At 34.9% G+C, this 15,640-nt stretch overlaps 1 protein-coding gene across 5 annotated transcripts in view; it reads left to right on the forward strand.

The window, feature by feature from the left end:
- LOC110106387 (protein prenyltransferase alpha subunit repeat-containing protein 1) overlaps nt 1-15,640 on the forward strand; it is a 50,836-nt gene that overhangs the window by 19,963 nt on the left and 15,233 nt on the right. For 4 of the 5 annotated variants that reach the window (XR_003703091.1, XM_020836277.2, XM_028700888.1 and 1 more), the window contains 2 exons: nt 11,129-11,239; nt 12,260-12,350. Coding sequence is in view for 4 of the 5 variants with exons in the window: in XM_020836277.2 (XP_020691936.2) it covers nt 11,129-11,239; nt 12,260-12,350 (202 nt within the window). In the remaining variant the exon portion in view is untranslated. Of the gene's footprint in view, nt 1-36; nt 2,082-11,128; nt 11,240-12,259; nt 12,351-15,640 lie in introns of those variants that run through there. The other variant, XM_028700887.1, reaches the window with a different exon arrangement.

A 15,640-nucleotide genomic window follows, 5' to 3' on the forward strand; every position in this document is an offset into this window, starting at 1 on the left:
TTAGGGGCTTGTGGAGTTAACACCGATTGAACTCCTTAATGAATGCATATTTTTTGCTCATTTATTGCATTTTTATTGAGTACATGAAAAATTTATGTTTTTATTGCTTGCTTACCTTTTTTGTATATTAATAATAAACAAATAAACAAATTAAATCCTTAAAAATCTAAACATTAAAAGCTATAAAAATTTAGTGATTTTTAACTTGATAGTGATTGTTGCGTAATTTACATGTGAACACTTTCGTATATTATGCATAAATTCGGCGTAATTTTTACGTATTTGTTGCGTATCTTCTATTTTTTATTTATTTTATTTGTTTATTTCTTAATTTATTCAGGTCTATGTTCGACCTATTACCTATCGATGCTATGTTTTGATCTTCCGATCAACCTGCAATAATTTTGCTCAGCTAGTTTCTCCTGATGTTGAGGACAACTTAAAGAAATTAAATCTATACTAATTTTTACAATTTCTTAAATTTGAGCAAAATGTCCCACTTATTTTCGAGTTGCTTACAATGTGAAATATTTCAAGGCAATATTTTATTATAAAGAATCATGCTATATCTTTCATTGCTGATGAAGTGAGCTTTCTTATTGGCCTTCCAAACAGAAGTGAAGAGATCTCCTGACTTTCGTTATCATCTACAGAAGTCACATCAACAGATATGAAGTCCGACATGCTAGAGTTGAATAAACATAGCTCCCAGAGAGTAAGTTAAAAATATTTAATATATATTTATATTCAAATTTATTTTTCAACTTAATAACTTTAAAAACCCTAAGTTACTCCTTATAATATCAAATAATGCAGATGAGTTTCTATCAATTTATTGGTGTTGTCGATTAGGTAATATTTAGTTCAAAATTTTTAAAAAATCTCCATCAAGATTTCAAATAAGAAGTCAGCATGTTATATCATTGATTTTATGACTTTGTTAATTAATAGTGTTAAAATCATTCTTTTTTATTTAATTTTACTAATTCAATTATTAAAATTAACTTGTTCTTATGCAGATTTGATTTTTGGAGCACACTTCAATTCATGCTTCAAAGTATCATGATCAATAGTTCAGTTTCCTTCGATAGACCGATGTATTGTATATATTATCGACTTGATTGCTAATTTATTTGTTAACATAAAGGAAAGATATGTATGTCATGCAACAAATTTTAATTAATACTTTTAAAAAAATAAGAATTTACTAACAAATAAATTTTTAGAGATTTTTTATCCTCTAAGGAGTTACCCAAGATGAAGATAATTTGTTGGGCATCTAGAAATATCCATCACGCAGCCCTCCTTGCATCATGAAACAACCTACCCTGTAGCAAGAACTGAATTCCCCATTGTGTGATGGATATTTCGGGTTGCTCAGTTGATTAGCTTCCTCCTGGGCAACTCCTGAACGACAAAAAAATTTGTAAAAAAATTATTTGTTAACAAATCCTTATTTTTCTTTGATGTATTAATTAAAATTTACTGCATAACATACATGTCTTTTTTATGTTTAGAAATAAATTAGTGATCTTGTCGGTAGTATATATAATGCTATCAGCCCATCGAAGGAAACATAGTTTTGATAATGATACTTAGGAGCATGAATTCAAGTGTGCTACAGGAACCAAATCTGTATAAGATCAAAGTTAATTTTAACAAATGAATTAGTAAAATTAAATTAAAAAAATAATTTTAGCACTCACAATTAACAGAGCCATAAAACTATTAATGTAACTTGTTGGCTTGTTATTTGAAATTTTGATGGAGATCTTATTAAACTCTTGAATTAAACATTTTTTAATCGACCCCGCAAGTTAATTGATAAAAATTTATCTACATTATTTGATATTGTATGGAGCAACTTCGGGGTCTTAAAATTATTAAGGTGAAAAAATAAATTTAAACATAAATATATAATAAATATTTTTAGCACAGTCTCTGTGGGCTATGTTTGTTCAACTCTGCATGTCAAACTTTATATATGTTGATGTGACTTCTGTAGGTATCAAGGAAAATCATGAGATATCTTCATCTCTGTTTGGAAAACTAGTAAAAGGGAACTTCATCGGGAGTGAAAGGTATAACATGACTCTTTATAATAAAACATTGCCTTGAAATATTTCATATTGTGAGCAACTCGAAAATAAATGAGACGTTTTATTTGAATCCAGGAAATTGCCAAAATTACTAGGTATTTAATTTCTTCAAGTTGTCTTAAACATCATGAGAAATTAGCTGATCAAAATTATTGCAGATTGATCGGAAAGTCGAAACATAATATCGATAAGTAATAGGTCGAACATAGATCTGAATAAATTAAGAAATAAACAAATAAAGTAAGAAAAAAAAAATAAAAGATACACAACAAATACGTAAAAATTATGCCGAATTTATACATAACATACAAGTGTTTACACATTAATTACGTAGGAATCACAATTGTGTTAGAAATTATTAAACTTTTATAGTTTTTAATGTTTAGGTTTTTTAGGGTTTAGTTTGTTTAGTTGTTTATTACTAACATATTTCGATAGTAAGTAAGCAATGAAAACACAAAATTTTAATGTACACAATTAAAATGCAGTACATGAGCAAAAAATACGCAGTTATTATTGAGTTCAATCATTGTTAACTCTACAAGTAACTAACCTTTTTTTTTACAGGTGACACCATTTGTTCAGAAACTTATAAAATATCGGAAGTTGCAAGGAGAAGCGAATGCATGAGCTTTGGAGCACAGCGAATGCTAGATGTTGAAAATCGATTAGGCGCTTAAAAAGTAAAAATTTGACCTCCATTTTTCCTTTTTACCTTTCTCTAAGCGGGGCGAGTTTCGGGTTGACAAGACAGGTTAAAATCGGGTCGGGCAATCATTGTTGGCAATTTCCACGTAGGCAATGAAGGTGTAACGATTTTATTTGCGTCCGAACGCACAGCTACGTTCGGACTCTGCACCGAATAACTTCTCCCTAAGAAGAGGCAAAACATCTTTTTTTTTTTCCCGGACAAGGCTGGGTTGCTTGGGGCATGCACTAGCTGGCTTAAGTAGTTCTAACATTTGATCTTAAATAACCATGGCGGGCTCATGGATATGTTATTGTCAGGTACAACTTAATTGTTGAGAAATGGATTTTTGTGGAAGCTCAGATGCTTGGGCAGGCTCCAAAGAGAATGTATTCGACATTGAATCATTCACTAGTGGTTTAAAGGGGATTCCCTCTAAGACTGCATTATCAAATTAGGAGAATGGAGCTCATCAAGGTTGGGCGCGTGATATGATTTACATTGGGCTTTTCTATGCCAAATGAAACTCTACTTTTCCCGCAGCAGTGTGTGGAGCTATAGTAGCTACTTGGTACAGAAATGTCCTCTTGATAAATAGACACTGATAAGTTTCCTTCCAGGTTAAGTTTTCAAAATTCAGAAAGAATGGTGCCTGATAGTTGACTTTAATTGTCTAAGGAAAATAATTTCCACCGGAGCTTTTATAATGTGCATATACACAATCCAATGCAATGAATCATTTAGAATTTGTGCCCTAAGATCTAAATTAAGTGAAATTAAATATAATTTAAAATTTAAGCTTTATAAATATACACAATCCAAAGCTTGTAGATTTGTTATGAATGTTTGTCTAAGAGAATAATTTGAAGTCAACCTTATCTAACATAAAGTTTTATGGTATACCAGATGGAAACTATGATTTACCACTAATGGGATTTAGGCAATTGGGAAAGTTGCGAGCTTTGGCAGTTACCATAATTTAGTGGTGTATCATGTTGTCTAAAGGCCTCATTCATAACCATACCTTTACAATATCATTTAGTAGCAAAATCACCCTATGTCCTTACCAGCATGAAGCCTTTGGGAGTAACCATAGAGGTATGCCTGATATGGTATTGCTTTATCACGAGCTGAGGTTATCTTAAATTTGTCACCTTAGATAAATAATTGCAAAGGATGCATGGGTTGTTACTTTAAGCTTTAGGCTACCAAATTTGCTTGAACATTTTTTAATTTTTTGATTTTTTTTGAATTTATGTAGTTTTATTAGGATTTAAGCTCAAAATGTTTTTCATTGGGATTGGGGGCATTTTGAACTAAAGTTTCTGATGTAGAACGAAAAATCTGAACTATTTCTATGGGAAGGAAAGAGAAATAGTTCAGATTTTGATGAATTAAGTTTGGGATTGTGAGGATTTTCTTTTGAATTTGGGAGGGAAAATCTGAACTTAATTCCTCCAATCAAAGCCTGTTGATTAGGAAAGAATTTAAGAAAATATTCCTATCAGGAAATCTGAAACAATTCAGATTTTTCTCATAAAATCTGAGAGAATTGGAGGTGGAGAGGAGAATTGGGAGTGAGAGAGGAGAAGGGGCGTCTTCATCCCAGCAAGATATTGACGTGGGAGAGAGGGAATTGGAGAGGATTTAGTGGAAGGGGATTAATGAGAGGGGCTTTGGAAAATTTGGCCGACAGCAGATTGAATTCCCAACCTTTTCCCAAAGAGGAACAAAGTAATGTAAATAGTTTTTGAGAAAATTTGTAAGGAATTTGACGGGAATGTTGGGAGAAATTCCAAATCAATTTATGTAATAGAATAGGAAAGAAGATATGAGAGGGAGAGGAGGGGGCGGGTGGTGTAGAGAGGGGAGCAATTAAATTACTTCATCAAGAGGGGGGTTAACTTTGGAAGTAATTAAAGATGTGGGGCCTTGAAAGTTTCGGCTAGGAGAGTGATGGAGGAAATAAGAATTAATGCCAAGGAAATTGGTGGGCTTAATTTGAAAATAGATTTCAAATTAAGAGGCCATTAATGCTTAATTGGGGAATTAATTTGGATTGATTGGATTGGAGAGAGGGGGGGCGGCCATGCAAGGATGGAAAGGGAGTTTTAATGCTTTAATTGTGATTACTTAATTGGGGTGTGGAGTTTAGGAAAGAAATAATTAAACCCTATTTGAATTTAAAATTCAAATAAAATTCATTTAATAACTTTCCAAAATAGAATGATAAATTATGAAAGAATTCAAAATTCAAATTAGTGGAATTTGAAAATTTGAAAACCGCCCAAAATTAAATCACCCAAATTAAGTTTGAATTACATCATGAATGAGACTCAATACTTTCCTAAAATAGCTTTCTAATTTAGGAAACTATTTCTGAATTTCAAAGGATGAAAATAATTTCCTAAATTATTTGAACTCTTTAGGCAAGCATTAAGGTTACATTGACTCCTCATTCATGGAGACAAACAAGAGTGGTCGGCAGTGGAGGAGCTAATGGGGGAAGGTGGTCGGCGGCTAAGAGGGTGGGATAGGGTGAAGGTGGCCGGCGGCTATGGGGAAAATTTGTGGAGCTTGGTATGGAGGTTTGGCCAAGGGGTTGAGCGGGGAGGAGGAAAGATGAAAAGATGAAAACGACTACGGAGAGCAGTAAAAGAAACAAAACAAAACAAAGATAAAACGAAAGATAGAAGACAAGAACCGCGAGCCTTGGACTCTTCCGAAGGCTGACGGGTGATGCTTTTCCCTTCTCCAAGGGACTTCAATTCACGAGCCCGGATCAATCCTGCGACTGGTGAAAACTTCGATTCCTTCACATAGGAATCTCACTCTCGTCCTCTCTCAAGAACAAAGAACACAAGTTTGGAACACAAAATTTTCATAACAATTAACTATCCTCTTACAATAGCTTGAGGCCCTATATATAGGCCACAACATGAGAAAAATTAAACATTACAAAATTGCCCCTTGGGCCACAACACTCACATAAACTAACATAGGGGTAAAACAAGAAATAACCGAAAATAAGAGCTATAATTTAGAAAATAAAATTTAAATGACAATTTAAATTAGAGCCGTCGATTTACGACGCCTCCTGTGATAGATGCGTCAAATCTTCGTGCCGATGTCCGCATCAGTTTCCTTCGGTTGAGATTTTCTATCAAACCCGACCATCATCAGGGAGGTTGCCTGAAATAGGTGTATTTGTGACTTGCGAGGTTGGTTTTGAGAATGGACCCCTTTTAGTTGAGATTTTTTGTCACCACGATCAACGATGGAGGACTATTTGTGTCATTTATAGTTACGCCTTTTGAGCTTTATTTTGAGATTGAATTCCTCTGGTTATGATGTACAATAACTAAGCTATTTGATTGAACATTATCATTTCAGACCTTGTTGACTCTAAAACTTGCTTGTAGACGATCGGTTTTGTGGTTTGTATATTGTTTAAGTTCATTGGGATATTTGTGGAATTATAGGCATTATAGACTCTACTTCCTGTATGTAGATGATCGAGCCAATAAATTAAAACTCACAATTGTAAGTGTAACATTGAGGGTTTGCATCTTTTTTGGGAAAAGTGATTTTTTTCCTGTTAAAGGCTTTAAGGCCTCATGCAAACATAAGACAATTTCTTGTCATTTTGTGCTTATCATGTAATTGGGTTGTAGTCTTGTCTAATTCCAATCTTTGGGATGTGGAGAATCAAACTTGAGAAGTGGGACTTAGGATTCTATCATATAGGTAGGTTGAATTGCTCAAGAGCATGTGTATGCGTTGATGATTTTGATTTTGAAAAGTTAGTGATGCAGACATCCAACCGTCCATGCCTATTCGAGGAGTTGAAGATCTACGGCCGGGATCGTCCTACGTTATCTTAAAATTTTATTTGTAATTTTTATTTTAATTATGCATTTTTCATTTTTTACCCTTAAGGGTCTAGTCTTATGTAAGCCCTAGGGGCATAATCGTCTTATTTTAGTTTCTTTTCTTTCTGAGGCTTATATATAGTGTAATGATATGATGAAGTTTTAATAAAAAAATTGGTCTTCATTTTTGTTCATTGGGAGGACTTTGGTGAGATTCCTATGAAAGGAAATCGTAGTTTCCACCAGCCGTAGGATGAGTCCAGGTTCGTGGCTTGAAGTCCCTTGATGAAGGGTAACACAACACCCGTCAGCTGTAGGAAGCGTTCGGGCTCATGATTTTTTTTTTCTTCTCATTTTTTTAATCACCATTTCCATCATCTTTCCAATCCCGCCGGCTTCATCCCCTCCGCCCGAACCTGCTGGCCTCTTCCCACAACCATCTCTTCTTCCCCATCGAAATTCCTCAGCCCCGTCCTAAGCCTAACCGGCTATCTTCGCCCCACCTCCAAACCGCCAACACCCTCACAAACCCTAACCCTAATACCTCCATAGTCGCCGGCCACCTTCTTTTCCCCATTGGCTCCCACAATTTCAACTTGCATTCAAAGCCTTCCTATTTTATACATCTTAATTTGGCAACGAATTCAAATTCAAAATTCAAATTAATTTGAATTTGAATTTGTTTACTAAATTAGGATTCTTATTTTAGGAAAGTTGTTTAAATTAGGTCCAATTAAATTTCTGATTGGATTTGATTTCAATTGATTTTCTTCAATTTCGGATTCCAATCAAGGCCCACTTTAATTGATCCCTAAATCCTCTCCTCTCTCTACCCGCCGCCCCCTCTCTCTTATCTCCTCTCTCTACTTAATTAATGCTTCTCCATTAAGGCCCTCAATCTCTCTCCTATTTTAATTAATTCCTTCCCAAAAAATGGAACTCCATTTAAGGGATTAATTAAGTAACCCCTTCCCTCTCTTTTCCAAATTCCAATCACTCCACTACAACCCACTGGCCAAGAGTTTTCCCCCACCCTACCCGCCGGCTATACCCTCCTCAAGTTCCCTTGATTCCAATTTCATTTCACCATCATTACTTTCCTAAATTAGCTCCTATCTTATTTAGAAAGTTTCCGAAGTCAAATTCAAATGAATTTGAATTTTAAATTTTCTCAAAATATCTACATCTATTTTAAGAAATCCTTCAATCATATTAAATCTGAAATTATTTCAGATTTAACTCTTCACATACATTGTATATGGACACCTTTTCTTTGCCTCATTAGGCTGACCCCTCTCTCTCTCTCTCTCCTATTTTAATTATTTTCTTCCTTCTTAAGGAATTCAATTAGGGGAATAATCCCTCCATCTTATTTGAATTTCAAAATTTTAGTCCCTTGATTAGAGGAAATTTGAAATTTAATTTCAATTTTTTAATCTTATTATCTTCCCCCGCCCCCTCCATTTTATATCAGTTAGTTTGCAAGGTTTCAAATCAGTTTTATGCTTATCGAAGCGGGGTGAATTTGAGTTATTCTCTGACTTTAATTGCAAATATTTAGCATGTTTGTTGGAATGCATGTGGATATATTTGCCTTTGATAACCTTGCACATTGTTCGTGACATTGCATTTATATTAAAAATTATCTCATTATATTCATAGAAGACTTGAATTTTTTTAGGTTTAAATGTTTGCAAGAATGATTTTCATTAAGATGAATGCAAAATTTTCATTTGAAGATTTTAACAATTGCATTCTATTTGCAGACATATATGTGTTGCAAATTTGGTTGTGATGTTACAATTTAAGTTTTTGTTATGCATTTAGAATAATGCATTTTGTTCTGCATTTAGTCCTCATTTGCTCAAGTAGAGTTCTAGAAAATATAGTAGAGAAATTATGTTCCTACTTGTGAATGAGCTATCAAGTTGCCTATATGTTCTTGTGCTTGTTCTATGAAGGTTATTTTTAGTTCTTTCAATGTAAAATGTGATGCAGCCTAAGTGCTTATTGAAAGGTTTTGATCATGCTCTTTGATAATCTGTCCAGTAATACTATTTATTTCTGTGTTCAAATTTTTATTTAGCTCTAGTTCTTGCAAGTTATTTGATGAGACATGCATTGTGTTTTAGGCATCCAATTTTCTTATTTTGGCAAATTTTTTAATCTTTCATGGCAATTTTCATTCATCATTTGATTTTTTTTTATTATGCTTGAAATTAAGAATGCATCTTGTAATTATTCTATTTGAGTCATTATTAGGCTAGATTTCAGTAGCCTTCCGAAGGCCTTGTTATTATTTTGTTTGAGTCATTATTAGTGTAGATTTCAATAACTTTCTGACATTTTCTCCACATAGGGGGTATTTGGGGGAGTGCTAGGTTTTCCCATCATGTCAAGAAAGACGTATATGGGTTGTGTAAAACACAATGATGGGGTTTTTATCTCTACCATACCAAGAAAGGCATGTATAGATTTTTGTACTTTTGCACAATTTTCCCACCATTTCTAGGACCCATACATGTACTTATTTTTGCTTGCTTAAGGTTTTTTTAATTCCTCTTTTTAAATTTTTTATGTATTGAAATATAAAGAGAGAAGTAGAGAGATATGGAAGAAGGGGAGAGACAGAGGGTTGTGGTCGAAGTGTTTTGTGGGAAATTGTTATTAGGGAGATAAGATGCAAATGATTTATTCGGAGATGAATGATGGTGAATGTTAGAGGGGTTGTTGATGTCTAGTAGTCATCAGTGTTGTTACAAGATTTAAGGGACGTTCGCTAATGACTTTTTATTGAGGCATGAAGAGGGAGATCATGCATTGCAATGGTTTTTTTTTTGGTTGCAATGTTGAGGGTAATACTGAGACAATTTGCGGTCCGATGGTTTGGTTGTGAAAGGGAAATATGAGAGAGAGGGGAGTGTTGGCAAGCTCCCTTCTCGATTTGTGCTTCTCTATTAGCGAAGTCTTTTTTAGTCCTATGGTGCCTTTGCAAGTGAGCTCCCGTTGCGACTCGCTACTTGACCTTTCAGGATTTCAAGAACTAGGTAGGAGCTAGAGATATGGTGACAATAGAGAGGATAGGTGTGAATAGTCTTATTGATGTCTTTGTCAGCAAGCTCCCACCCAGTTCTCTGCTTCGCGTGCCATTTGTCTTATTATTGCCTCCTAGTGTGCTCCTTTATGACTTACTCATTTTTTTGTAGCAAGGCTTTTGAGAATTTGTGCAAGAGTAGAAGGTGAAGCACGTGAGGAGATTTTTTTTATAGACTTGGACCCTTTTTTAGGTGAGGATGGGAGTTCATGTCGCAATATTAAATGCCTGAGGACGTGAAATGCGATTTACCGCATGATTATGAGTATGGGGCTGTGGAGATTTTGAATTTTTAACCTTATATATATATATATATATATGTATGTGTGATAATTAAGATTTTTTTATGTATGTTGACTATTACTTGCATATTGTTTTCCATTGACACATCTGGAATATCTTGTTGCTTGCATTGGTAAATTTTTTGATATAGTGAACTAGCCAATTTAGACATTTCAGATGCATTGGAGTTGTCCGATTTGTGAAACCAACAACATTTGAGTCCTTTTTATATGACTGAGATGTTTCGAACAAGAGTTACATGATGTTACATCTATCATTTACCATTTTCATTTTGCTTTATCTAATTGATTGCAGGTACCCTTTGTAAGTAATTTTGATGCTTCAAACTTATTAGCATAGTACATTTTGGGAAACAGTTGACATTTGTGTGTTTTTTTTTGGTATGATAGAGGGCATTTCGAAAATTGCATCTATCCTTCGTTTCTTTCATCCCGATTGGATTGGATATGGTGTGTTAACGGATTTCAACATCTTATTGGGCTTATTATGGTGTTATTTAATTTCTCTAGCTTTCTTTTCATTCTAGGCTCGCAACTTATGCTATAAGTATTATATCTTTTTACCTATTAGACTAAAAAAAATATAATATTTTTCTTTTATATTTTTACCAACACTTTCCATTTGGCTTTGGTATCTTAAAGCTGAAAATGGTTTTATTTTGGAGCAAATCTTTTATAAGCTATCACAAATATTTGATTCCAGACTAATTCTTTGTGCTGCGCCTGAACTATCGATGTATGCAAATTATTTCAAGCATAATCATGCAGGATATCATAATTTTAACATATTGTTGGTTGCATTTTCATTCTATTTGCACATAGCGTTCATAATTTCCTACGTTCTTTATTGAAATTTGATGTATTGCAGTGGGGCAATGGTTTCAAGAGTGTCAACTCAGACAAATTTGAATATTAAGATTCTTCATTTTTTTTCATAAACTGTTGAATTTCCTAGTTCAAGATATGCAGCTAGAATCATGATGCTTTGCTTGGCATAAATGTGAAAGATAATCTTTTGTAATTCTACTATTATTAGGTCTGTGCATTTTGATTGCATTGATTATTTTATGCAGGAAACTGGTGCTCTCAAGGGAGCCTAATTTGGCATTGCTTATTGATGAGTTAAACTTATCCATGCTCATTCTTTCTTATTCCCCAAAAAGTGAGCAAGCGTGGAGCCACAGGTGATGCTCCATTCTCAAAAAAACAAGGTCAACACCTTCAATTATTTGTAAATAGAAATTTTAGTTTGGGCATAAGCCTGGCTTAAACCCACCTCAAGAGAGTAAGATGAGCCAAAATATTTTTGCTGTTTTATTTAGCTTGAAAAGATCAAATCCCATGTTAAGGGAAAAGTGCAGTTATTAACTATTCTTACGTGCTCTTTCTCCCTATATCTATAGTTAGTGTAATTAAAGAGTTTGGCTTACTTCAAAAATGAAGTAAAATTATTTACACTACATTAATTTGCTCCACTTTGTATTCCAACTAAACACTAAAATTTTCAAAACCCCTATATTTAGAATACTTTACACCACTTGTATTCCAACCAAACTGCACCTAGAAGTATTTGGAATTCATCATCTAGTTCAATTTTGATGTATTTAAAATCATTAGATTTGACCGAGTTCTAAATACATTGTCATTTATTTGTCATTCCTGCAACAATAGCCGCCGTTTGTCACCGCTGCCACCACTAGCCACTACCGTCGGCTGCAACCGGTCATTATTATTGATGGGTTTGACACTGCATTCATTTTTATTTCAAGCCAAGCAACAAAAATTAATTACTTACATTTATTTTTCACTCATCCAAATAACTCCAAAATATACATTGCATTTATTTACTCTGCATACCTTTTTTAGCAAACCAAATAGACCTTAACAAACAACTTAGCATGTGTGCTTAGGTCTTAAGCTTCAGAGGTCTTTGCTTCGCCTATCCTTGATTTGCTTATCTGAAGCTGCAACCAGGTAAAGCCCATAGATGCATGGAGAGTGCGGCTTCCTCTGCATTCAAACCGACCACTTTTACATAAAATAAATTATACATTGAGATTATTTAATTTCATTATCAAACAAATTTATACTCATGAAGTAGGTGAAAATTTCCTATTTGAAGCTCCAGAATTGATTTGATCCCATTTCTCTTAGTTAGGTTTTTTTTCAATGGATTGATTTTTATACATACTGATGACTCCTAGGCGCTGGGTGATCAAGAAGATAGCTGAAAAGTTTCTTGACCTATATGACATCATTGGAAAAGAATCAGAGTTTGTGAAGAGAATAGCCGAGGTCATGTGTTTTAGTTGGTTATTATGCTTCGGTTAATCATTTATGTGACTTCTGGTTTCAATTATGATGACATATGCTGTATACTTTTCGTGGCATTTCCTGTTTCAACTGTGGTAAATTTTATCAAGAGGAAATGGCTTAAAATAGTGGACTAGCGTTGATCCTGGGGCTTTCTTTTCAAACGGTTATCATGACTATAGCAGTAGGTTGTGGGGAGCACTTTGCCATGTTTCTCTAGAAAATTATGTGGGAAAAAGAGGTGAGTTATATGTTTAGTAAAAATTGGCTAAAGTGGAAAATAATCTGCTTATTAGGTGTCAATATTTTACACCACCCAAAAACCTGACCCAAGCCCGATACGAAAATTCCTGGTTAGGGTCAACCCGTTTGTCATATGGGTCGGGTTCGGGTTCAACAAATCGACCTGTTTCAAAAATTGAATCAGGGCTCGGGTTGATCCTGAAACTCGAAAATGACTTGAAGATCCGGACTTTAACTTATGCAGTCCCGCTCTGCCTCCATGCTCGCAAGATCTCGCGGTTTTACGGCTCCTGAGCTCGGGTCCACACCGGACCATTCGGCCTAGCTTCGCTCCGCCGCTCTCGCAAGACCCGCATCGCTGACCCCACGGCCGCACCGTACCCTGGCTCCGTGGCTCCCCACGCTCGCTCTGGCTCCACTTGCCCGTGGGTAACGTGACCTCCGTATCGTTGCACCGCACCCTTGCTCCCCTGTCTCTTGCACCATGAGGGTGAGCGTAACACAACCCAGTAAAATTCTGGTTACCGTGTCGGGTTGGGTCTACCCGGTAACTCGACGGGTTCGGTCCTGGTCTGAACTTTCAACCCATTTACATAATCTGGTCGGGTTATGATCAACCCATTTGAACCCTGGTAAGTTCCGGGTTCAAACATGATTTTGACACCTCAACTACTTATGGCATAGTCAATAAAAATAATGCTTGAAATAAGTTAATTTGTGATGAAGATCTAGGTTATGAGATGTATGAGATGAACGGGCATGTAAATTTGAATAAACTTTCTTTACATAAAGTATGAGATGCTTATTGTTAGCATAAACATATCATTTTGATTTGCATCTCAAAGAAATGCAAATGTAGCAAAGTTGGGTTTGTAGCCATGCAATATCACTCGGTGACATCTACCAACTTTTGCACTAGCATCATAAAATAAACACAGTAGAAATGAAACCCGTATAATGTAGCTAAAGCCTAAATGCAACGAATAACGTCAAAAGATAATAACATTGTAAATGTACCAGAGTTGTTGGTAAGAGAAAAACAAAGTGTTCTCGGATATTCAAGCATATGGATGTAACCAGCCAAAATAATCGCGAGTTTGGAAGAAAAGGAAAGGTAAAGATATAACTTGGCCTTACGAAGCAACACTTTAGATTGAGAAAAGAGCAAAATGGAATTGCAAAAAAGGACACAGAATTGAAGCTATTTTTATCAACTATTCCAAAAATGGCTAAGTGGTGCATCTAAAGGAAAGTGCTACAAAAAACTAGCAAGCTAAACACAAATTAATGCATTTCATTTTTTTTTATTTTTGGGTTGGGGGTGGGGGTTGCTGTGAGGTTGGCGGAACCTAAACAAAGAGTATGAGAGGACAAGAGGAATGAACAAGGTTTGACGTGGTAAATATTATTTTTGACAGAAAAAATGCCAGATTCTCTGGGGTTGTTGTGTGTTTAGCAGAAACTAAACATGGAGTATGAGATATCAAGTAAGAGGAAGGAGCAAGGTTTGACACAGTAATATCATTTTTGACTGAAAAATGCCAGAATATACTTTAGAGAAACATCTTTGACTAGCTAGAAAGAGCTACAAAATTAGATGGTGTTGAAAAGATGGTGTCAATGACCTAGTGGGCAGTAGGTGGTGGTGAATTAATTGATCAGTTTTAAAACCTTCTCCTTAATGAAGAGACCAATCTAGTGTCTTCATGTCACGCTAGAAGATAATGATGTTTTTTTGTCAGGGGAAGATGCCATTTCTAATATCATAATTTCATTGTGGTGAAGAATGAAGTTATTTGACTGAGGGGTATTTGATGGTGGCGGTGGCAATCTTAACTTTGACTTGGGCAATAATCAGATTTTAGTTATTTGTAGTCATGAGAAAGATATATCTGGAGATGGAGCTGTGGGAGATTAAATTGGTACGGATGCAGTTTATTTATTTATTTTTTCCAAAGATATTTGATGTCCATCAACTGAGGATCAAAGGCCTTCCCCATCAAAATAGAGGCCGTTTTTCAAGGAACGAAGGCTTTCTCAGAACAAAGACTTGAATGAAGAACAATCATTTACCAAGCAAGGATTGGAAATCACCATTAATTTTTTTGTGTTGTTTAATTAGTATAAAGATACTTAAATTGTGGCATTTTTCTAATAAATAACCAGGATGAATGCTGATTTCAGAACTCCTGCACTAGCATGATTAAATAAACACATGAGCAGCAAATCCCTGAAATAACGCTGTAGTCAAAGTGCACCGTCTATCAAATTATTGTAACATAGGTCATGACACCAGAGTTGTTGGTAAGTGCAAACAAAGAATTCTAGAACATTTAAGTGTATTGATATAACCTGTCAAAATAATAGAGGGAAAGTTTATCTATTAAGCGTATTGACACCCATTTTGTTGCTCTAATTTGAAATTTGTCCATTTATACAAACACAAGCAAATGATTTACTGAGGGTTAGATATGCAAAGTTGGAGGAGATGAAAGATTTTGCTTAACATGGGATGAAACTATAAGAGAGGCTATAATTTCATGGAAGGATTGATAATCATTTTGTTTGTAGGAGATTGAGGGGGAGTTGGTAAGAGAGTATTCAAATGGGCTAGAGCAAAGCGACATGGTTGTGGATTAAGTTGCTGGCTATATGGAGGTTGTAAAGGATAATAAAACTAAGACGGAAGGTAAATCGGGGAAAAGGGATTGGTGATCAAGAACTTAGTAAAGCTAGGAATTTTTTATTGGATTGAAGGGGAGTTGGGAACCGTGATGGACGAGGTTGATTAAGTAAGGTATGTAGCAGGGTATAAGTTGTTGAAATTTTTCATAGGTTCTAAAAGAGATTGGGAGAGAGCTAAGGCTTAAAGTGAGCAAAGTTTTGGAGTTTTATAGTAGGAAATTGGCAAATGAGTAAATAATAAATTAATCTTACGAGGAATGATAGTTGTGTACAAGCACTCGGGCAATTATTATTCAAATTGAATGTATGAAAATAAGGTTTCATCATATGATGGTTGTTATCTT

The sequence above is a fragment of the Dendrobium catenatum genome, unplaced genomic scaffold, assembly GCF_001605985.2.
Source record: "Dendrobium catenatum unplaced genomic scaffold, ASM160598v2 fragScaff_scaffold_1608, whole genome shotgun sequence".
NCBI classification, from domain to species: domain Eukaryota; kingdom Viridiplantae; phylum Streptophyta; class Magnoliopsida; order Asparagales; family Orchidaceae; genus Dendrobium; species Dendrobium catenatum.